The sequence below is a fragment of the Coptis chinensis genome, chromosome 3 (assembly GCF_015680905.1).
Source record: "Coptis chinensis isolate HL-2020 chromosome 3, ASM1568090v1, whole genome shotgun sequence".
NCBI lineage: Eukaryota > Viridiplantae > Streptophyta > Magnoliopsida > Ranunculales > Ranunculaceae > Coptis > Coptis chinensis.
In genome coordinates, this window is record NC_141458.1 from 96824074 (window position 1) to 96848057 (window position 23984).

The following is a 23984-nucleotide window of genomic DNA, read 5'->3' on the forward strand; positions in this document are numbered from 1 at the left end:
TCCCTCAGGCAAAACACATGTTCACAGCGGAGAATATTTGACTTTAAATCAGCTTTAATGGATCTGATGAATTGGTAGGTTCAATATTGAGGTATATCATTACACATCAAGCTTGAATCCCTCTACATCAAGATTGAACCCACCAAAGTAGTAACTATACAGTAAGTCGGTAATGGTACACATCAGAGATCCAACCATTTTTTTTTTCGAAATAATTAGAGATCAGACCAAAGTATGCATTCTTTGTGGGTCGAAACTGGAAAATAATGCTATCATATGCCATAGTGAATAGTCCAAGCCTGCTGCCTCTTGCCTACATTGTTTCCCAGTTTCCCTGTCGATCAACATATATAATTAATTGTTTTTGTATGGCAGTAGCAACTTGACACAATTTGCGATAGCGCAGATAATAGACCTCAATGATCATGGAGGTACACCTACACCATTACACGTGTTAGTCACATGAACACAATCACCTTTAAAAATAACATCCACAAATAATTTATTGTTTTCAAAAATAATACTCTATTCATTGACAATGTCTTCTTCGAATTAGGTAGCACACATCTTTCATTAGTGTTCTAAAAAACGCTAGGCGATAGTTGGGCGATAGGAAAGCGCCTAGACGGGCTAGGTGCTAGGCGGTTTTTTTCCTAATATATATAGTAATACACACCTATACTACAATAAATGAAGAAAATCATTTGTCATAACTTAAAAAATAAACACAAACAAAAATACTTACTTATTACAAAAATACGTAATAGTTGAAGAATATCGACTTCATATGAAAACATACTCTTTGTTATAGTGGCATATAATTTATATTAGATTTTAGTATTTTAAATTCATTCAAATCTTAAGCCTACATGGGGCTTTAATTTTCGACATTTAATCATTCAAAAAAAAAAAAAAAAAACTTGGTTGGACCGCCTAGAGGCCGTACTATACTAGAATTTAAGAATTAGGACACAGTCTTGGGACTATATAACCCGTCTCAAATTAGTAACAGTAACTACCGTCTTAAATTGTTTGAACCCTGTTGTAGTTGAGTTTTAGGTTGACTTGGGTTGACTAAATGACACAAGTTTTCGTCCCAAATTAGAGACGAGACATTTTGTGCTCTTCCAATTCTGGTGACCATAGTAGATGATTTTCAGAGAGAAGGTGATTGCCCTTGTTTTCTGCCCGCCCAATATTTCACTAATAATTTATTACCCCGCCTAATATTTCTTTCTTTCTTTCACTAACCCTAACCCTAGTATAAGAAGAAAGTGAGGCTTTTTTGTGGGAGAGCTCTCGCAGTAAATCTTTAGTGGTAGTGGTTTGACAGTAAGCTTCAAATCTCTCTCAAAATCGGCAAGAGTCGTTGCATCTCTCTCTCTCCCTCAAGTCTCTCTCTCTCTCATCAATTTTCGTTTTTTTAAAGTACCTCAATTGTTGAACCTCAATTTTCAATCTAAGGTTGTTTTTTTTAAGTGGAAATTTTATTGATAATGATAACAAATTTTACAAATAATTAGGATAAACGTGCAACAAACATTTTTTTTTTAATTGGCTCAATTTCTTAATTTTTCGGGTTTATTATATTTTTAACATTGTCTAGGGTTTCGTCATTCCTTAAAATGTAAAAGCTTATTTATTTGTTGTAGTATTTTGATGTGATTGTACTATTGCCATGATTTTATTATCCGACCTAATTAAATTGTCATGGGTTTTGTAAGAATAATAATTGAATGTTAATGATACTTTTCTCATATATCGAAACCGATAATACAAGCTTGCGAGCTGATTGTTTTTTTTTAGGTTTCTTAAGTATAAAGTTTGAAATTTTGTTGAAGCCACTAGAATTAGTTTTGACTGCATTTGGGTTTGGTGTTCTCTGGTCTTTAAATATACAGCTTCTTGCTGACATTTTGTTGATGTAATTCTCTAATTATTTCAACATAGTGTTCTAGCATTTAAATGATGGTTTAAATACAGTGGTAGGATATGACAGTACATTTAGTTTAAAGGTCTTATCTTTGGTAGGATATGAGATGGTTTCATTCAAAGTCCTTTGTTTGTTTCATGAATTTTATTTTCATAGGTTAGTTGTCTAAACATATAAATGTCATTTTTTATCATAATAAGTTATATTTACTCGCAACAAATATTCTCACACCGTCGAATAAAAAACCAAAAACGTAAGTGCATTTGCTCTTGGTACTCCTCTAAGCCAAATTTTTTACTGTATTGCATGCCCTTGCACTTCTCATGCATGCTTTTAGTATATTTTGGCGTGCATATCTTATTATACCCGTGTTTAGTCAAGAATATACCTGTAACCATTTTGAATGTCAAATTTTATTATGCGTAGGAATGTCTCGTGCTTGTGAGTGTGACCCTTAGATGTGCCTCTCATGCCTTGTAACGTTGGCACATCTCATTTCACACGTCTGCTAGCCACAAGAATATTCTCATATCATTGCTCGAAGTTCTTTGTTATAACTGGCCCCATTTGAATTAAATCATACTTGTAGTTTTCTAATTCATCTTTTCAACTCAATAACGGGCTCACGGCATAATTATTTCGACAATATATATGGTGTCCAGTGGACTAGTGGTTTTCTCTGTCGATCCTTATATTAGATGCGAGTATAATTTAATTTGTGGGAACGACTTGTTACTTCTCCATAGAGCGAGATTCATGGTTTTATTGTTTTTAGAATGTTATGTGTTTGTTTGTTACTATTTGACACTAGTTTAATAATGTAGAACTGATTGCGGAAGTGTATGTTTTTATTTCTCAAAATTTAACAAATTTTAAGTTAACTGTGTTTTTTAAGGCTCACAACTAAGGCTTTAGTTGTGGCTTTTTCTGGCTCCACTTGCCACATTACCTCCTCCAAAAAGGGTTATAGAAGTGATGTTAGAAAATTGCAAGGAATCTCGTTTTATCACATCTATTTTCCTTTGCTGAATATAAAGGAGAAATGATACTTTATTTCTTCTTCTTATGAAACCTGTCAAGATTCAAATGCACCGTTCTCCCATGGTTCTAGTTCTTCTCAGGTATATATGGTCGAATGCACCTTTCATATAAATATTTTCAATGCATACTTTATGTAATGCCTTGTTCATGTATGCATTTTATTGCGGAAATAAGCTTGCCACGGGTTTTAGTTTTAGTATGTGTAAATTTAACTGGAAATACAGAACATACAATATAATTTTCATTGAGTAGGTCTGTAGGTGGCTTTCCACATAGGATATTATTTGAACTAGATAAATGTGTATATAAAGTAGATAATGCTAAGAGGTGCTTGACTGTTTGATACTCTTTTGGATATTGGGAAGTTTTCATATGCGAATTTTGTATTCTTAAGTGTTGATTAAGATATATGTGGCTGTTATATATTACCAAGCTAATTCATTTGTTTTATGAAGAATGATTTTTTTTTTTTTTTTTATATTAATAGGAGATGCTTTAAGTGTCATTTATTCCTTTATAATTAATGTCTTTTGCACCAATTCCAAATGTTATTATGACCTGTATCAACTAAACTTTTTGCAGTTGGGACCGGCGCATCTTTGGTAAGCCAAGCTTCTTCTTGTTTAAGATGGATGTTAAATCTTCAAGATAGGAATCAGCTCTAGACTTTTTTTTCCTTTTCATGCATTAACCATTTTGACCAATGCTCTTTTAGCAATTTCCACTGTATATATCCACTGTCCATAATTAAGAAGTTTGTTTATTTTTCGCAAGTGTTTCATTTATATCATAAAATTATGATTGATTAAGTAAACAAAAATAAATGAAACTGCACTAGTACAAATTTTAAATTCTTTTTTATTCGAAGTGTCCGTATACACACAAGTTTTACGTATTGACACTAGTGTCCATATATATGCCAAATTTATGAGTCGCCACTAGTGTGGGTCTATCATCTTTAGCACGTCTTTGGCCTTGTAGACACTAGTATCTATATTTGTTTTTAGCTTGTTAGTTGTTGTGTGTGTCGCTAGTGTCGGTTACATAGGGTGCCAAGTATATATATATATATTATAACACCCCGTGTTTTATTCTTTTATTTTCATAATAATAATAATAATAATAATAATAATAATAATAATAATAATAATAATAATAATAATAATAGGTTAAACTGAATATAGATAACTATCAGATACGGATAAAAGCCCGTAGGTAAATGGATAAGTGTTGTCCTTGTTTTTTGGGGAGTTTTCTCACATAGAGTTTTTGGGAAAAAAACACAGCGAGAGTTTTAGAAAAAAAATGGGAGTTTTACTGAAGGAAGGAAAGGAAGGTTTTTCCTGGTAGTTGGTTGATAATCGGAGAACTCCACAGGTGAGTAGAGTTTATCTCTCACCACTACTAAAACTATGATTTTCGTTTGTTTAATATTTACGTATTTTACTGTTGAGTGTTTACGACCAGTGTTTTTATAATTTTTAGTTCTGTCGATATGTTTAGATTTGATTTGAACTGTTGAATATCTGAAATCGGTATTGGAACTGTTGGAACTCGGAAGTCGTCAATGGCGGCGACGCGAGTCCAGCAGCAAGAAATCGTCCAGTTTTGTTATTTGAACTTTTAGGATTATATTTACTGTGATCCTGGGGGGGGGTGTCGATCCATCCGATAGAAACTGTTGGGAGCTTCGATGAGGCGCCAATGGTGGCAAATAAAAACTTCGCTTTTTTTTTTTGTTGTTTTGCTTTGATGGATTGTCGGGAGTTTAGAGATGGGTGGTCGAACTGTCGGGGTATATGGGAATGATGTGGGTGTAGGATCGGTTGTGGAGGAACATTTCTAGCTCGAAGGTGCGTTAATGGCGCCGAGAATGCGCGGACATGAACGAAATCCTATTACATTTGTTTGAACTATTTTTGGTTGTGGGTTGGGAGTTTGATGAGTAGTTATTGGTTGTGTGTGTGTGTCTTTGTTGAGTGGAGCTTGAAGAAGCCATTAATGGAGGCGAAATTTCTTCGGATCTAGTTTTGGTGATGTTTAGATTGAATGATTTGGGCTTTTGTTTTCATTAATGTTGGTTGGGTTTCTTATGGGGAGTAAAATCGGTTTGATGGGTGGGCCAGTGGTGGCGAATTCAAACCCGGTGGTGGTGTGGGGTGGGGTGAAGAAGATGACACTTTGTTTGGTCGGTTGGGCCTTGGGCGAAAAGTTTGTTCTCATTGGGCCTTGGACCTTAGTTTGGTTTTTGGGCATTAGGGTGTTTTGTTTGGGGCTCTTTTAGTTTAAGTTGTTTTGGGCGATTAAGTAGAGTGTTGGGCGGTTCTAATTTTCTTTGGTTTGGGCACGGGCTTGTGCTTGGGCGAACTTAGTAATTTGGGCTTAAGTGTTTTGAATTTTGACATTTCAGTTTGGGCTAAAGTTATGTTAGATTGGGCCTGTGAAAGACTAAACCCTTTGGGCCTTAGTCTTTGGGGTTTTGACTAGAGTTGACTGTTGACTGTTGACTGTTGACCAAAGTTGACTTTGACCAGTTGACCTATTTTGACTTTCAACTCGGATTATGATTCGGTCTATTAGGATAGGTCTAGGGCTATTAGCATGCTTGGCTTTAGGCTAAGACCTTTATATATACGTGGGTATGTGTATTAAATACTATGTGATATTTTAGTTTTATACGCAACGTTATGACATTTATGCATCCATGAAATTAATAACGCGTAAATAAAAAATACATGAATCAAGATACTCCTCCATTCTCTAAAATAATATATGCAATAAAGTTCAATAATGCGTAAACAAATTTACCGCACTCTTTTAGAACTTTTCACGCCTCAAGTTTTGGATTTGAGTTTTATGACTGATTATGTCATATGTTAAGTGGGCATTTATTGAATGTGTCATAAATGGCCCGTTAGCGTTATATATGGGTATTCATTGAATGTGCCATGAATGACCCGGGTATTCATTGAATGTGTCATGAATGACCAGATTGTTTGGACTGCCCTAGAGAGGAACTAAGGTATTCGCCTTGCGGGTTAGTGGTATTAATTTGATTATGTGAGTGTGTTTGGGCTTACTTTTGAATACATATAGGATATCTACATATGTTATATACAAGTTCTAACTTTCTTTTGCAGGAGGGTAGGACTTAATAATATTTTGTGCAGGGATGCGGTCCTACCCTTATACAGTAGTGGATATCGGTAAGTTTTCATTCAATGATTTAGAGATTAAAACGTGGTATTAGAATGAGTTAAGATAATAGAAGTTTTTCTTGGGAAGAAACTATGCCGGTTGAAATGACGGAACTACCTGTCTTCCAAGCTGAGAATGATTAAGTTATGGGAAAAATAACGTGATTGTTTTGATAATTAAAGTATGATAATGGTTTTATGTGGTTAGTCTACTCATACCAGCAAATTCCATTTTGCTTACCCATGTTTGCTTTGTTTTGGCAACGTAGGTGTGTTCTTGGGAACATAGGTGGAAAGGGATGGTGGAAGCGGCGTTTGATTTGGGATTCTTGCCCGAGCAATCCGTTAGTTTTTTTTTTAGGTCTGATTCTTATTGGAAGGATGTAATAACGTAGTTTTCTTTTCATATGACATGAGAATACGATGTTGAAGACCTTTTATTCTTAGAATGTTATATTGATGATTTTTGGGATGGAAGATAGACTTTTATAAAGTAATAAAGAGAATTTTGGAGATTATTTTTGTTGTTAAGATTCTTTATGATGTGGGTTTTAGGTTTTGACATGTGTTGTATCCACCCCGTCATAGCTTGGGTTTTTAGACAATTAAATATAGTGATGTTTGAGATATTTATACTTAGATATTCATTTTTTTTAATGGTTTAGAAATCGGGCTGAAGAAATTTTGGTATCGGAGCTTAGGTTAGCCTAGATTTGGAAGGTCTAGGTGATCCTCGGAATGTGGTGGTTGGGTGTGTTTGAGTTTAAGATGTTTGGAGTACTAATAGAAGTCCGTTTTGTTTTAAGGTGATGGCTGGAGATGACACTGACGTTACTGTTACTGGAAGTAATACTATATCTGTTGATTTGGGAGCAATATTAACTCAGTTGGTGCAAACTATTCAGAGGGGTCAACATGCTAATCTAGGGGATCCTTTTGCTAGGAGAAACAAGGATTTTGCAACTTTAGGAGGCCGAGGAAGTTCAAGGGAGAGAAAGGGGCCATTGATCTTTGAGAAATGAGTTACTATGTGTGAGTCCGTGTTTGCTAAGATGCAACTCACTGAGGTGCAGAAGCAAGAGTTGGTTTCTCACCAGTTGGAGGGGTCAGCTTTATTTTGGTGGAGGTCTATCAAGGATAATGTGGATGTGGAAACTATGACTTGGGAGGATTTCGGGTAAGATTTGAGGGAAGGTTTGTTCCTAATTTGTTAAGGAGCAATTAAGCGAGGAATTCTTTCATCGACCCAAGGAGGGAAAAGCATTCTGATGCGTGACTAAGTTCAATGAACTATCGAGGTATGCTCCTTATCTAGTGGATACCCAAGTAAAGAAGAACCAGAAGTTCATCCGTGGACTAGAGCCATATCTATCGAGTTATTTGATACCCTTTGATTCAGAAACTTTCGATCGCGTGTTAAATAAAAACAATTGGATAATAAACCCAGAGATGAGAAGATTAAAGAGAATGCCCCAAAACAAGCTAGCTTACACCTTATTTCTAGTCAACCACGTCAAGGGCAGAGAAAAAGTCAGCATCACCCATATAATAGGCAAACCAATAAGCATGTGAATAAGGACGTGAGTGCTTCGCTAAAGAGATTTGATGGTAATTGTTTGAACTGCGGGGAGGTTGGACATACTATTCGAAGATGTTCTAAACCCAATGAACTAGTAGGCAAGTGTTATAAATGTGGACAGCTGGGATACTATGCTAAGAACTGCACTGGTTAATGTTAGGTATGTTTGAATTTGTTGTTTGCTAGTTTCCTTTATTGGTACTTAGCATGTAAGAATTTATCGTATAATTATGAAAATAAAATGTTGGTTGTTTTAACGGTTAGCTCTTATGAAATTTATAATTGAAATTGTTCAGCATGTTATAGTGTTGTTTTCCTAACGGAGTTTTCTATTTTAAGTAAGTATTGGCTAAAGAAGAAATTGTTATTTTAAAATTTCATATTTGAGTAATTTGGAATGTACCCAAGGAATAAGGAAAACCCTTTTGATAAAGGTTGGAGTTGAAAGTTTTTATATATTGTCCAAGTTATGTATATCGTTGGTGTGTGATCCAATATACATAACATCTCTCTGTATGCATCGTTGGAGTTTGATCCAGTGTATACATGTACATCGTTGGAGTGTGATCCAGTGTGCATACCACACATTGTTGGTGTTTGATCCTATGTGATGGTAGAGAGTTAGTATGCATCGTTGGTGTGTGAACCAGTGTATACTTGCATATTGTTGGTGTGTGAGCCAGTGTGCATGCATCACATTGTAGGTGTTTGATCCTATGTGATAGTGGACATAGTATAAGTCGTTGATGATATGAATCTGTTGAACTGTGAAAGAATGATTTTAATTAAGTGTTGGCAATTGAAGAAAATTAATTACGTTTATTCCTTTTAAGGTGTGTATACTTGCGTATACACGTATGTCTCATTTTTATTGGTTGACGTACTGTTTGTTTGGTTAATCTACACTCTACCTTGAATCTCGGGACGAGATCCTTTTAAGGTGTGTATATTATAACACCCCGTGTTTTATTCTTTTATTTTCCTAATAATAATAATAATAATAATAATAATAATAATAATAATAGGTTAAACTGAATATAGATAACTATCAGATACGGATAAAAGCCCGTAGGTAAATGGATAAGTGTTGTCCTTGTTTTTCGGGGAGTTTTCTCACGTAGAGTTTTTGAGAAAAAAACACAGCGAGAGTTTTAGAAAAAAAATGGGAGTTTTACTGAAGGAAGGAAAGGAAGGTTTTTCCTGGTAGATGGTTGATAATCGGAGAGCGCTACAGGTGAGTAGAGTTTATCTCTCACCACTACTAAAACTATGATTTTCGTCTGTTTAATATTTACATATTTTACTGTCGAGTGGTTCCGACCAGTTTTTTTATAATTTTTAGTTCTGTCGATATGTTTAGATTTGATTTGAACTGTTGAATCTCTGAAATCGGTATTGGAACCTGTTGGAACTTCGGAAGTTGTCAATGGCGGCGAGAGTCAATGACAAAGAAATCGCCCGATTTTGTTATTTGAACTTTTAGGATTATATTTTGTGATCCCGGGGTGGGGAGGTGTCGATCCATCCGATAGAACTGTTGGGAGCTTCGATGAGGCGCCAATGGTGGGCGAAAACCCAAAGATTCGTTTTTGTTTTTTTGTTTTTTGTTTTGCTTTGGTGGATTGTCGGGAGTTTAGAGATGGGTGGTCGAACTGTCGGGGTATATGGGAATGATGTGGGTGTAGGATCGGTTGTGAAGGAGCTGTTCTAGCTCTAAAGGTGCGTTAATGGCGGCCAGAGAATCGCCCAGACATGAACGAAATCCTATTACATTTGTTTGAACTATTTTGGTTGTGGGTTGGGAGTTTGATGAGTAGTTATTGGTTGTGTGTGTGTGTGCTGTCGAGTGGAGCTTGAAGAAGCCATTAATGAGGCCGAAATTTCTTCCAGATCTAGTTTTGGTGATGTTTAGATTGAATGATTTGGGCTTTTTGTTTTCATTAATGTTGTTGGGTTTCTTATGGGGAGTAAAATCGGTTTGATGGGTGGACGAGTGGTGGTCGGAATTCAAGCCGGTGGTGGCTGGTGGGGTGAAGAAGATGACATTGTTTGGTCAGTTGGGCCTTGGGCCGAAAAGTTTGTTCTGTTGGGCCTTGGACCTTAGTTTGGTTCTTTGGGCATTAGGGTGTTTTGTTTGGGGCTCTTTTAGTTTAAGTTGTTTTGGGCCAGATTAAGTAGAGTGTTGGGCCAGTTTCTAATTTTCTTTGGTTTGGGCCTGGGCTTGTGCTTGGGCCGAACTTAGTGGTTGGGCTTAAGTGTTTTGAATTTTGACATTTCAGTTTGGGCTAAAGTTATGTTAGATTGGACCTGTGAAAGACTAAACCCTTTGGGCCTTAGTCTTTGGGGTTTTGACTAGAGTTGACTGTTGAATGTTGACCAGAGTTGACTTTGACCAGTTGACCTATTTTGACTTTCAACTCGGATTATGATTCGGTCTATTAGGATAGGTCTAGGGCTATTAGCATGCTTGGCTTTAGGCTAAGACCTTTATATATACGTGGGTATGTATATTAAATACTATGTAATATTTCAGTTTTATACACAACGTTATGACACTTATACATCCATGAAATTAATAATGCGTAAATAAAAAATACATGAATCAAGATACTCCTCCGTTCTCTAAAATAATATATGCAATAAAGTTCAATAATGCGTAAACAAATTTACCGCACTCTTTTAGAACTCTCCACGCCTCAAGTTTTGGATTTGAGTTTTATGACTGATTATGTCATATGTTAGGTGGGCATTTATTGAATGTGCCATAAATGGCCCGTTAGCGTTATATATGGGTATTCATTGAATGTGCCATGAATGACCCGGGTATTCATTGAATGTGTCATGAATGACCAGATTGTTTGGACTGCTCTAGAGAGGAACTAAGGTATTCGCCTTGCGGGTTAGTGGTATTAATTTGATTATGCGAGTGTGTTTGGGCTTACTTTTGAATACATATAGGATATCTACATATGTTATTATATACAAGTTCTAACTTTCTTTTGCAGGAGGGTAGGACTTAATAATATTTTGTGCAGGGACGCGGTCCTACCCTTATACAGTAGTGGATATCGGTAAGTTTTAATTCAATGATTTAGAGATTAAAACGAGGTATTAGAATGAGTTAAGATAATATAAGTTTTGCTTGGGAAGAAACTATGCCGGTTGAAATGATGGAACTACCTGTCTTCCAAGCTGAGAATGATTAAGTTATGGGAAAATATAACGTGATTGTTTGGATAATTAAAGTATGATAATGGTTTTATGTGGTTAGTCTACTCATACCAGCAAATTCCATTTTCTTTTGACCCATGTTTGCTTTGTTTTGGCAACGTGGGTGTGTTCTTGGGAACATAGGTGGAAGGCAGTGGAACCGCGGCGTTTGATTTGGGATTCTTGCCTGGAGCAGTCCATTAGTTTTCTTTTAGGTCTAATTCTTATTGGAAGGATGTAATAACGTAGTTTTCTTTTCATATGACATGAGAATACGATGTTGAGGACCTTTTATTCTTAGAATGTTATATTGATGATTTTTGGGATGGAAGATAGACTTTCATAAAGTAATAAAGAGAATTTTGGAGATTATTTTTGTTGTTAAGATTCTTTATGATGTGGGTTTTAGGTTTTGACATGTGTTGTATCCACCCCGTCATAGCTTGGGTTTTAGACAATTAAATATAGTGATGTTTGAGATATTTATACTTAGATATTCATTTTTTTTAATGGTTTAGAAATCGGGCTGTGACATATATATATAGCCCGACTCCTAAAAGGACTTTAAATAAGGATCTTAAATAAGTATCAAATCTAAAACACCCACAACTTCACCTACAAAATGATTTAAACCTTAATCTTTTGTGCATATGATGTACTAACCATAAAGAACATCTCTACAAAAATTCAGCTCGTTTGATATCCTCTAACTTAGATAAAATTTTTTCCACTTTTGAATATATATATAAAGGTCCAGAAATGTCTAGTTTTTGCATTCATCTTTTGTCAGTGTTAAAAATTGTCAAACGAGTTGAATTTTTGTAGAGATGTTCTTTATAGTTAGCAAATCATATGCACAAAAGATTAGGGTTTAAATCATTTTGTAGGTGAAGTTGTGGGTATTTTATATTTGGTACTTATTTAAGGTCCTTTGGGGGGGGGGGGTATATATATATATATATATATATATATATATATATATATATATATATATATATATATATATACACACACACAGAGTAAATTCTCTAAAAAGTAGCTACTTAAGTTAACTTAAAATAAGTACGTACATAAAACTTTACTTACAAAATGAATTCAAACCTAATTTTTTGTGGTTATGAAGCACTCACCATAATGATTAGCTTCCCAAAATTTCAGTTAATTTTGAAACCTCTAACATAGATAAAAATGGTTGTCATCTTTTAAAAAAAAAAATCTAACTGTCCATAAATGTTGAATTTTTGTAATCAGTTTTTGCCAATGTTAGAGGTTTCCAAATGAGCTAAAATTTTGTAGAGATGATCTTAATATTGAGTATATCATATCCACAAAAAAATAGTTTAAATTCATTTTGTTGGTGAAATTTTACTTATGTATTTATTTCAAAGTTAACTTAAGTAGCTACTTTTAAGAGAATGACTGATATACTGATATGTTTTTTTTTTTCTTTTCAAAATAATTATTCCTTGAAGTTCCTGTTTTTTTGCACATTTAATTGCTATCTATTCTATGGCTTCTTAACTTTGTTTTCTAGTGTTGGTTACATAGCGCACTAAGTAACTAACTTTCTTTTCTTTTCAAAACCAATTGTATCCTTACAATTATGTTTTCTTGCACATTTAATTGTTATCTATTTTATGGCTTCTTAACTTTATTTTTTAATTGTTAGGTGAAGATTCATGATATGATCTCTCAATAGAACACATGAAGATGGGTATATATGGAATATTGAGAAAAGACTTATGTGATGAAACTTGAATTGTAGAATGTATTTGAAATATTAGCTCCTTAGTATTGCTAATGATAATTAACATACTTTTATCCCTTAGCCATTCTTTGTACTATATATTAAGAAGTAAGGCATACATGACCAAGGCAACAACATTTTTAATGGAGGGTATAGGCAGAATGATCCTGTTTTTGGTATGGGTTTACATGACATATATTCCTTTCACTTTCTCTTCAAAGTAGGTAACAAGATCTAGAAAATGGGCCCTTTTAGCAAAAAAAAAACTATACACTAACTAAGAGTAGCTCCAAGTCTCGAGGACGGAAGCTAAGCAATGGCTGTTATGACTGGAACTTGCCCCATTTGACTGAGTACATCCTTCGCCACATGTTGTATGGGAGGGGGGTATGGAAACTTGATTTCTCTATCGTTTTTATTGTTTCTTGTTGTAATTAGTTTCATATTAGATGTACATTAGTTGATTAGTTTAATGCTTATGCAGCTGGAAGGAGAGACTGCTTTTAAAGCTATTTGACTTGCTGGTTTGGTGAGTACACCTATATATGTGTACTAGGGTATGCCCGTGTCTACGGCCTGTGAGGCGTCGACACGCCTGCGGCGCTACCTACCTCGACGCTCGAAGAGTTATTCTTGAGGTAAACTGGCATGTCCCCACTACCATTTATAATAATTGGGCTTAAATATGTGTGCTGCACGGTGTGCCTGTTGAAATATCTAAGCTTTGTTAGAATATGCTAACTATATGAGTTTGGTTTTACAGAGTTAGTTCCTGACATATCATTATATACATACTTTGCAGATAGAATGGAGAGATAAGAAGGATGCATTCAAGAAGCGTGTTGGCCGCATAGTGCGATCAAACGACCCGAGTTATCGTTTTGATCAGCTCCATAATAAGCACAGTCTTTCCGACACCAGCACCACCAAATAACCCAATCTTTCCTCCTCTCTGGTATGGTGCAAGCAGGTCCACAACCTGTACAATGCAGCAATAATACACATTTAGTTGAGACATAATCTTTCCTCCTCTCAAACTCTTGTAACATTAAGTGAAACAGACACTGCGTGCTACTTTTATTCGTAAATTCAGTACAACTGATAATAAACAATATTTACATAAGCACATGAAGCTCTTCATACCTTAATACCAGTTACAAGGATTTCTTGCTCGGTAGCCTGCTCAACAAAGGCTGGGGCCTCACGATGGATGGGCAAGATATGATCGGTTTCTGGTGAAAAAGGAAATAACATGTCAAAACAGTGAACAAACCAAAACATATGTACCAAGACAAAACTATGATGAGCAAATGAGCACTGTAATCCAAGCCAACCCACATTACTGACTAACGGTGGATAATCATCTTTCTTAGAGGTACTAAATACAACTCCATGAATGAGCAAACTATGATGAGCAAATGAGCACTGTCTCAAAAATTCTTACTGATATCTCCCCTGTGGTCAATGGGTTCCCCAATGATGTTAATAATACGACCAAGAGTAGCCCTGCCTACAGGTACCTAATGAAACACCAATAACCCACAGATAAGGAAGGGTAATTACCATCAATAATACCACAACCAAAACAGATAAAAGTTATCCCCCACATTTTAACCACTGTCGAATACCATGATATGCATTGGAAAACTAATCTCAATGTTTGAAACAATCCCAAATGAATTTATACAACATTTTCCTTACATTACCTCTCATTAGCAACAAATAACTAAAGTTAATAAATGGGTCATACTTACAGTGATGGGAGAACCAGTATTAAGAAGCCTTTGACCTCTAACAAGACCTTCAGTACCATCCATAGCAATAGTCCTAACCGTATTCTCCCCCAAATGTTGAGCCACTTCCAAAACTAACATAATCGAATTATCCAAAACTTCTAAAGCAGTCGAAATAGGTGGCAACCCTTCATTAAATCTAACATCAACCACAACACCAATAACTTGACACACTCCTAATCGCACCCGCACCTGTAAACTCATCCGTTATTTTCCCACCTTTATTATTATTATTATTATTCATCATTGTCACTGGCTCGGCTACAGCCGCTGTTGCTGAAGTATTCAACGTAACGGTTTAAAAGACCGGGGACCATCGTGTACGGTTTTAAACGATAACTGGTAAACCAATCCAACATATATTGCAAGGTATGCACATACCGATTAAATTTGGTTGACTTGAGAAAATTAGAAACGTGTGAAAATTATCCAAATATGGACAACAGAATGTTGTATATTCAATGATATGCAGAAAATAAACACAATAGAAGAAAGTTCAATAAAAAAAAGAAAGCACACATGCTATTAACTAATTTCCTGAATCTAAGCCTCTGGTCACTAAAATAACCTCAAACCCTCAAGAGTTTAAATCTTTAAGCTGCATGTCATTTGAGTAAAACAAGAGGAAATAAATTATAAGCTAGTTATCATTCTTCCATTAATTCAAGAAAAGAACACATTAATTCCATTATTTTCGTACTCCTTATGTGCGTGAGTATTATATTATTTATTGATCTGGCCATAAGTAGTTTTGTACAACAACTTATACTTTCATTCGAACGAACCGAAGTCAACTCTTGTGAACTCACTTCTCTGTGTGGAGTGGCGTCGGACTGATAATGCTTCTGCCGTGTTGTTTGCCTCTACTTGGGCTAGCTACTTAATTGTTCCATCTCTAGAAAACTCCCAAGGATGTTTACCGTTATGAAAGGCTATGTGATTCACATGAAAGAACAAAATGTGCAAATGTGATGAAGATAGAAATTTTAAATTTTAAATTGTTATTTCTTTATGTTCTTATTCTTCCTTGTATACTTGAAAGCCTAGTTGTTGGCAATCAAAAGCTTGAAAACATTGTAAATTGGAAGTTATCAATGTATATCAATTTTTGAAATGTGTTGTTTTAGTATGTTGCTTGACTAATTGATTTTATAATCTGAGAAACCTTAAATCAGTAGCAGGGGTGTCAGGAAAAATAGATTTTACCAAAAACAAAATTATTAAAAAAATTAATTTAAACTAATACAACGGGGAACATTGTTGTTAATTGACTTTCCAAAATGAAATACGACGGAAATACATGTACTAAACTTAGGACACAAATTTACGACGGTTGGCTGAGTTCCAATTTTGAAAATACACAGTTCCATTGTAAAGCAAATATACGACGATTATGATTGTCCTATATTTAATGAAGGGAAAAACTGTCTCAAGCCTGTCGCAATTCTAATTCAGCTTACCACGCTTTTTCCTGTTGTTAATATTAACGACAGCACTATTTCGACAGAGTCAGGGACACCATATCCCGTCGCAAATCTCGATTTAGGACGGATAATTTAACCGTCGTTTTCGGCCATTTCTGGTGTAGTGGTCGCCTAGATCCGCCTAGTCGGTCCACCAATTTTTTAAACGACTTAGGCCTAGGCGAGTCGGTTGGGCACCGCCTAGCACCTAGAGACCGCCTAGACGGCAGCCTAGACCGATTTTTAGAACAGTGTCTTTCATATTACATATACAACTGAGTCTATACAAGGGCATTTGAAAAAGACTGATCGAGTAACTGAATGTTCTTGCTTGACATGCACCAAACAACCGTACTAAGTTTGGGTCACAACTTACAACTAGCAAAGTTGTTCATTGCTAGAGGCCGGTGTTCTTCAATAATCCAATTGAGCTAAGACTTTTAATCTACCCTTTATAGTGGCTCTATTGCAGTTTGAGTCTTTGAAATTGTTGAGATCCACTGACCAGGCCCAGATCCAGAGTAATATAGTAAAATTTAAAGTTGGTTGAGCCCAAGTGATAATTTACTCAAAAGGCTAATTACCATGTTCAAAATATTGATACTTTTTTTTTTGAAGAAGCTTGAGGTTACAGTCCCCCCCTGTTTTATTAAGATATGATATATATATATATATATAGTTCCTTCTTTGTCTTCCTCCACAATCTTGAGCAACTGAGCATCAAGGGGAGGCACAAAGTAGTTATATCCATCAATAGATTCTAGAGCTGCGAGGTAATCAACAACTCTATTAGTCTCCCTATAGACATGTACATAGTCTATTTTACTCATCCTAGATGCAATATCCCATATAGCTGCTCTAAGGTTCCAGCACATCCATGGCACATCTTCTTTTCTTAGAATCTGAATTGCCCTTTTGGAGTCAGAGGCTACTTCAATGCTTCTCTTGTGTAGCAGTTCACAACCAATTAGTCCTTCCAGTATAGCTTTCATCTCTTGATAGAGAACAGAGCTTTGACCTCCACTTCCAGTATATGCTAACAGAACATCACCATTTCTATCTCTAATAGTCCCTCCCGAGCCAACACTACTGTCAGTTAAAGACCCATCAACATTGAGTTTGATAGTGTTTGTGTCAACTGGTTTAGTCCATGAACATTGTATATGAACATGTTCCTTGAATACAGCAGTGATGCCTATTCTGTTGATGAGGCTTATGGCATCAAGGTGAACTTTCGTGGCAGCCAAATAACCTTACAAGTATGTATTCATTTCACTTATAAGTCGAGTATAAACTACTTGGCAAGATTGTGTTGTGTTCTAAAATCTCCTCGAGTTTCTTTCAGACCATATGGAGTAGACTGCAACGCATACAAACATTTTGTATATCTCGGCAACTATAGAGTTAGATGAACATGATTTCAAAATGTTGTGCCATTCCCTATTGGAAGTGAGGGTAGCGGCATGTAACCCCACAAAAGATTTGATACTGCTCCAGATGCCATTCGAGTATGGGCAATCGAAGAAAAGATGGTTTGAGTTTTCTCTTGAGTTGTTACAGAGACAACATGATGAGTGGGTGAGTACTTTTTTCTTGATCAGTCTGTCTTGTGTAGGCAGACTATTGGCAAAGAGTTGCCAAGTTGTGAAAGAATGTTTTGGCATAACAAACTTTCCCCAAACCATGTTATACCATACAACTTTTTCTCTTGGGACTCTCAAAGCATCATATGCATTTTTTGAAGAAAAAATGTCATTAACTTAGGGAGTCCAGATTATCTTATCATGCTCTAGGTAATTGTCAATCTCAATTTCTAAGATATTCTTTTTGAGAGCCCCTTCAGGTAAACTATGAACAATATCATTCTAAGATTCATTAGTGATAAGAGTGCTCACTTTTGCATTGAGAGGGACCAATAGAAGATTAGTTGCTCCTGACATATCAATGAGCATGGTAGATTATGTACACCATGGGTCATACCATATCCAAGTTCCTTCTCCATTGGCAATGTTATACTTTATAAGAGACTTTGTTGTTTCTCTTGTTTTTAAGATGTTGCGGCAGGACCAAGAGCAATCTTGAGGTGTCTTTATCTTCCAGAAGTACTGATCTTTGATATTATTCTTTCAAATCCAACTGCTCCATAAAGAATCTTCTTTAGATACTAACTTGAAAACTAAGCTATAGTAAGATGCTTTGTTCCACAGTCTAAGGTCTATTAAGCCCATACCTCCTTCAGTCTTTCTCAGAGCTATTCTTCCTTTACTTGCATGATGCATTCGCTTCTCCATATCTGGGCCACTCCACAGAAATTTGTTGCAGATTCTAGTGACTTCATCAAGCATTGTCATAGGAAGAACAAATGTTTTTGCCCAGTACACATGAAAAGAGGAGAGTACAGAAGAAACTAACTCAAGTCTTCCTACATGAGACAAACATCTAGACTTCCAGTTTCGAACTCTCTTTGTTATTTTCTCAATAAGGAGTTGACATTCCCTTATACTAAATCTTGATGAGACTAGGGGGAGTCCCAGATACAACACAAGTGGTGTAACCAAATGTACTCCCATAATGCTTGCTAAGAAAAGACTCTCTTTATTGCTCAACCCTCCAGTGAGGAGAGTAGTTTTGTTTGTGTTGATCTTGAGTCATGTTATTTGTGCAAAGGAGAAGAGAATAACTTTAATTGTAACCATTGATACCAAATCTTAAAATATTGATACTGTTTTTTAATCATCTTCAAAAATAATGGTTTGTTTTTTTGTCGATAAGATTCAAAAATAGTTGTTATCAACTTCCGTTGTATGTTTACATAATATTAACACAAATAATAGGAGAAACTGCTAAACAACAGTTCTTGACACACAACTATAATCTGCTTAAACTCACTAAATTGTCATATTTTGTGTTTTATGTCAGCAATTTTCAGATTCTTCTAGTAGAAGTCGACTCCTACTGCTAAAGTGCCAAATTGCCAATGGTCAGTACAATGGGCTTGTAGTTGAAGTTGGGTAAGGCTTTAACACAGTTTTGGGTTTAGAGCATTCCCAATGCAGGTCACTATGAAAGAAAATTGAGAGTTTTCATCTTTGAATACCAAAAAACCTTTGCCTAATGCAAGAGTGACAAAGTAGGTGATTTGTAACTAAGTCACAATGAGGGTAGCACTTGTTACTGAGATTTTTACTGAGTTGTGAGCTTCGGACGGAATGTTTTATTCCATCTTGTGTGTTTTTAAAAAAAATGTTTTTGGTTTTTTTTTCGGACAGAATGTTTCATTCCGTCCGGCGCGTTTTTTTCAATTTTTACATTTAGACGGAATCAAACATTCCGTCCGAAGTTTAAAGTCATCTATGCATTGGACAACCTTTTTTTGTTTTTCACCATAAAAGTAGCCAAGAAATGAAAAAAAGTTGCTTGCATATTGGGAATGCTCTTAGGGACTTAGGAGTGACTTCGGCCCGGGATAACCAAGTTTAAACTCAAAGTGTTAAGAAATGTTGGTTATCATGTTTTCCATCCCATTCGAGGTGAAATTCTCAAATTTTCTCATTCAATTTTATACAAGTTTTGTTAGGTTATCAACGCAATGTTCTTCTTTTTCTTTCCTTAATTGATTTAAATGCCAGAACAAGGGTGAGGACGTGAGGTCCATTTTTCATTTCATTATTAGTGCGTGATTTTCCAATGGTGATTTTTAATCTGCCCTGCAATTTGCGGTTGGTTGGCTTTGCTTTGACGGCCTGGTGTTTTAAGAGCAACAAATAAGTGATGCCATTCTCATCGAGTTTAATCCAAGTAATGACTGGGTTTAGGTTGGCCTATTCATGGTTGAACTAGAATTGGGGAGAGGTTGGAGGGCCTAAGGCTAATCTACTCTGCCGGCCTAAGTCTGGAAGTTCTCAACTATCTTGCACGCAGATTTTGCAAAAGGACCACTCAATTAGGCTTGTATCGACTGTCGAGGTAATTATTAGTTAGTTCACCTACATTTCCCTGAGTTAGGATTTACTGATTCATTGAGGGTACCCTCTTAGACACGCACGCACAAAAGTGAGAGTGCACATTTAAAGTATTAAACCATCAAGAAGCTGTTTTTTAAGCAATACCAAATGGAAGTAGGAGTGTAGGACACTCAATAGTGGTTCAGGCCGACGCGAACTGCTGCTCCAAATGTAACACTTGATTCATCCTAGCCCTACCAGAGCAGAAGGCCAATTTACCTGCTATCTACGTTCTAGTTTATAAATCCGAATGAAGTGGGTCTTGGCTCAAGGGGGCTAAAAACCATCTCCGTTCCTCTGCCAGACTTATAAACCACGTACGCTTCTCCAGTCCTCCTGTTCTCTTCCCATTCCTTCTTCATCTTCTCTTCTCCGTTTATTTTCTTACATCGCACTCCAGCAAACTTCGTTCACAGTTCACACTGTCGTGTCCCTTGGCCAGTATACTAGTATATGGCAAGTACGCACTACTTTATCTCAACAAGTAAACTACCAAAATATAGGAAATTGGATCTCAAAGATTTTCAACATTTCAGTTTTCAGATCATTCTCATTAATGGCAAACTAGATATAAAACAAAAGCCTGCGAGATATATATGCACTAATTTTCTACTAATTGTTCTTGGGAAAGCCATCAGACATTCTGACAAATTAAGTTTATATGGGGGGGGACTATTAAGCTAGGTTAATGAGCTGCTGGGAAACTGATCATTAGTTTTGGACAACAGTCCCTCTTTCAAGTCCTCCCTTTCGTTGGGAACCCTAGCTCTCGTCTCTTCGCAAGGTCCATAAGCACGACAACAAACAAGAAAATAAACAAAGTTGAGTAGACTCAAGAATGTAAGCAGACCGTAATAGTAGTCATACTGACCCTTGTTCAAATCGGTTGATAACCAGCTTATGCCCCCGCTCTTTGTAACATTATTCACAATAGTGAAAATCAGACTCCCTAGCAAGCCTGCAAAAGCAGTCCCTAGTGTAAAAAGAGCCATTCCTAAGGTAGACATGGTCTTTGGAAGTTGAGAGAAATAGAATTCTAGTTGCGCCACAGAATGAATACCCTCAGCTAAGCCAGTCAGGCTGAATTGTGGTATTAACCACATAGCAGACATGTTGCCAACACTTTTGGGCTCATCCCGTAATACCTCTTCAAATGCACTTTTTCGTCGAATACTTTCCACAATCGCTCCCAATGCCATGGCTAAGCATGAGATAAGTAAACCAATCCCCATACGTAGTGTAGGCCTAGCTCCATGCGGTTGTTGGCTGTACTTTGCCACTAAGGGAATAACTACTTGGCCATAGAAGGCAGTCCCAAGTGTTGCAGCGATAGCAGTAAACAAACCAAAGGAGCCTGCTGGAATCTGGAAGTTAGATGTAATATATCTATCCATGCTGTTTGCCTGGAGGACTGTGATAGAAGATTGGCAGAGGGTCGTGAAGATCATGATACCGGTTGACCAAATGGGAATGACTCTGATGAGTGCTTTTAGCCCTTCCACTTGATCAACACTGCATAGCTCCCATGGTTTAACAGCTGAACCATCAGAGTCGAAATCTTCTTCCGGATTTCTTATGATGCATGCTTTGTTTAGGAACCTACATAGCACTATGAATATCGATCAAATTCATATAGACAGCAATGGTAATGATATTGGTGACAAGCTGAAGGTGATACCTTAGTTTGTCTGAAGGTTTGACGAAATTTGAGTCGTCTATGTGATAGTAAACTCTGTTTAACTTGTCCGCTGGGAATGCCAGATTTCTATTTCTAAAAGCTGCCACAATGACTTGAGTAAGTTCCGTAAATAAGCTTTTATGGATCTTTACTTTGACATATAGAGGACATCCCACCAAGAAGAAGAACGCAGATGACAATAGGAGCACGACTGGAATTCCGAAACCCATTTTCAAGCCAAAATGATCTTGAATATACACTACGAGAGTCAATCCAATGATAGATGAAAGTCCAATGGAAGCATAGTACCAGTTGAAGTATTTCTGTAACACTCTCTCATTCTTCTCAGGGTTGTCTGTTTTAACCAATTGATCTACACCAAAAGCAACGGCACATGGTCTAATACAACCAGCTCCAATTGATATGAGCACAAGAGAAGATCCTAGGAGAATTAGTTGAGCAAATGTTGGATTATCGCAGTGGGTGTGAGGCAAGTTGCAGGGAGCAGGCTTTGCCTGTGGAATCATGGCTGTTAACCATAGCAAGGTCATCCCCTGTATCAACAAAATAGGGTGAAAGCTACTTGTTATATTTGGATATAAGACTAATAACAAGTTATATTTTAGTTGTACAAAAAAATGAAAAATCATTTACTTTATGTAAGATCTATGAATATAGCATATTAGCATCTGGGTTTTGGTATATGCAAACAAAGCTTTAGATGCGGCTAAGAACAGAGAACACAATGATGTGGATCGTTCAGCTTGAATTTACAAAATTAAGCACGATAAGATACTGCTTGGGCTAAAATGGATGACAGGGTAATTATACTTGTTTGTTGATGTTTTCTAGAAGCATGTACTTGGGCTAACAACGCTTGACGTTGATTAGTACTACTTACATTACAGATAAGATACTGTAAAGTGTAAACTGTAGTAAATGAGTTCATGATTTAATTTAATATTGAGATTTACGGACAACAATTAGTCAAGAATGCATTGAGTACTTACACCAAAACTAATGATCGATCCCAAGGCGATTACTCGAAATCGACCCAAATAAGAATCTGAAATGAAGGCCCCCGGAATTGACAGAAAGGCTGACAAAAAAGACCAGAGAGACAGAAGGCTGGCGCCCTTGGCACCTTCCATGTGATACACTTTGGTGAAGTATAAGATCATATTTGGTTGAATCCCAATACTCACGAGCTGTTCAAAAGACTCGTTCACTAAAAAATCATATCAATACACTTGTCATTTCTGCTCAAAAGAATATATACTAAACAAAATTGTAAGACTACACAAGTGTGTGCACATGAATTGTGGTGGATGTTGTAGGTAACTAGGTATACGGGTATACCGTATATATGCACGAGGAAAGACTCCGTAGTAAAAGCAGGTCCAGTTCAATTACTTGACTTACATGCCCATATGGATATGATGTGTATGTGTGCGCATGTGTATCGTGGTTTGTATGTGTAGGGAAAGTATACCTATTATGAAGGGCATGGTTCTAAGACCACCCTTCCGGATTGAATCCTCCTGTTTGATAAATTTTTGGTTGCAACAGTGCTCCATGTTTTCCTCCGTAGCAGTGTAGTTCATGTCTTCCTTGTGTTTCAGCCCCTCTTCTCTGCTTCTGTTGTTTCAGACCTGATAACAATTAGAAGAAAAGGAACAGAATAAGGTGCACATATTGGTAGAAACTGAGAGTCGTGAAAGTAGTATTTTAATATGCAAACCTCACTTAGATATTAACTATGTGCTTTAATAGTTTGTCTTTACTTAACACTAATGTCATGTTTTGTCTTTTTTAACTGGATGGACTTTGATATCATCATCTAGTGCTTCAGCGCTTGCGTGCTGTGGTACATAGAGGAGAATACATATAGGAGAATATTTGAATTCAATTCAGTTTTAAGGGATCTGATGGGCTGCTGAATTGCTCACAAAAAAAAAAACAAAAAATTGTATAAATGAGCCAAGTGCGCTTCACGCAATTCGAAATATGGCTTCACTCATCTTGCCATATTGCTAACTTTTGTCTCTTAGTATCAGTGGATGAAGGAAATAAAATAGAATACAATCGTATCTTTCAGGTTCAAGTTCAATAATAACGAATATATACTAGCATTGTAGTGTGCAAGCTTTTGATATTTTTGATGGTTAAGTTGCTTCCAAATCTGATTTATATCTGTAAATATTCGTTGTTGAATCGAATTTTGATGTGTACAATTACTGTATATAGTGCGTAACTTTAGATATTTCAAACCATGATGTCTTCGCCTCTTTTATAGTGCGTAACTTTTGATGTGAACATATATCTTTTTGAGACCATTA

At 36.2% G+C, this 23984-nt stretch overlaps 2 protein-coding genes across 3 annotated transcripts; both read right to left on the reverse strand.

The window, feature by feature from the left end:
- Window positions 1-13390: 13390 nt before the first annotated feature.
- LOC147511910 (ATP synthase subunit beta, mitochondrial-like) lies at window positions 13391-14704 on the reverse strand. The gene is made up of 4 exons (XM_086598601.1): window positions 14462-14704; window positions 14152-14227; window positions 13851-13939; window positions 13391-13686 (listed from the first exon to the last, which is right to left on the reverse strand). The coding sequence occupies exons 1-4, from the start codon at window positions 14702-14704 to the stop codon at window positions 13567-13569; spliced, it is 528 nt and encodes a 175-aa protein (XP_086454727.1). The 3' UTR covers window positions 13391-13566.
- A 5770-nt stretch (window positions 14705-20474) lies between these two features.
- On the reverse strand, window positions 20475-23364 carry LOC147511911 (protein NRT1/ PTR FAMILY 1.1-like). Of its 2 annotated transcripts, XM_086603512.1 has the most exons (4): window positions 23138-23364; window positions 22656-22873; window positions 21646-22199; window positions 20475-21566 (listed from the first exon to the last, which is right to left on the reverse strand). In XM_086603512.1, exons 1-4 carry the CDS (start codon window positions 23247-23249, stop codon window positions 20648-20650), a joined length of 1803 nt encoding a protein of 600 aa, XP_086459638.1. In that variant the 5' UTR covers window positions 23250-23364; the 3' UTR covers window positions 20475-20647. The 2 variants fall into 2 exon arrangements, with proteins under 2 accessions (XP_086459638.1, XP_086459639.1); XM_086603513.1 differs by lacking the exon at window positions 22656-22873 and having other exon boundaries at window positions 23138-23288.
- Window positions 23365-23984: the final 620 nt, after the last annotated feature.

Bases quoted from the DNA above. Each gene is read 5' to 3' on its own strand.
- LOC147511910 (XM_086598601.1), bottom strand. From the start codon at position 14,704: ATGAGTTTACAGGTGCGGGTGCGATTAGGAGTGTGTCAAGTTATTGGT. The intron at 13,940-14,151 runs GTAAGAATTTTT...CTTTTTCACCAG, and splicing joins TGACCACAGGGGAGATATCA to AAACCGATCATATCTTGCCC. The intron at 13,687-13,850 runs GTATGAAGAGCT...TGCATTGTACAG, and splicing joins TCCTTGTAACTGGTATTAAG to GTTGTGGACCTGCTTGCACC.
- LOC147511911 (XM_086603512.1), bottom strand. From the start codon at position 23,249: ATGAACTACACTGCTACGGAGGAAAACATGGAGCACTGTTGCAACCAA. The intron at 22,200-22,655 runs GTAAGTACTCAA...TTGTTGATACAG, and splicing joins GATCGATCATTAGTTTTGGT to GGGATGACCTTGCTATGGTT. The intron at 21,567-21,645 runs GTATCACCTTCA...AGTGCTATGTAG, and splicing joins AAACCTTCAGACAAACTAAG to GTTCCTAAACAAAGCATGCA.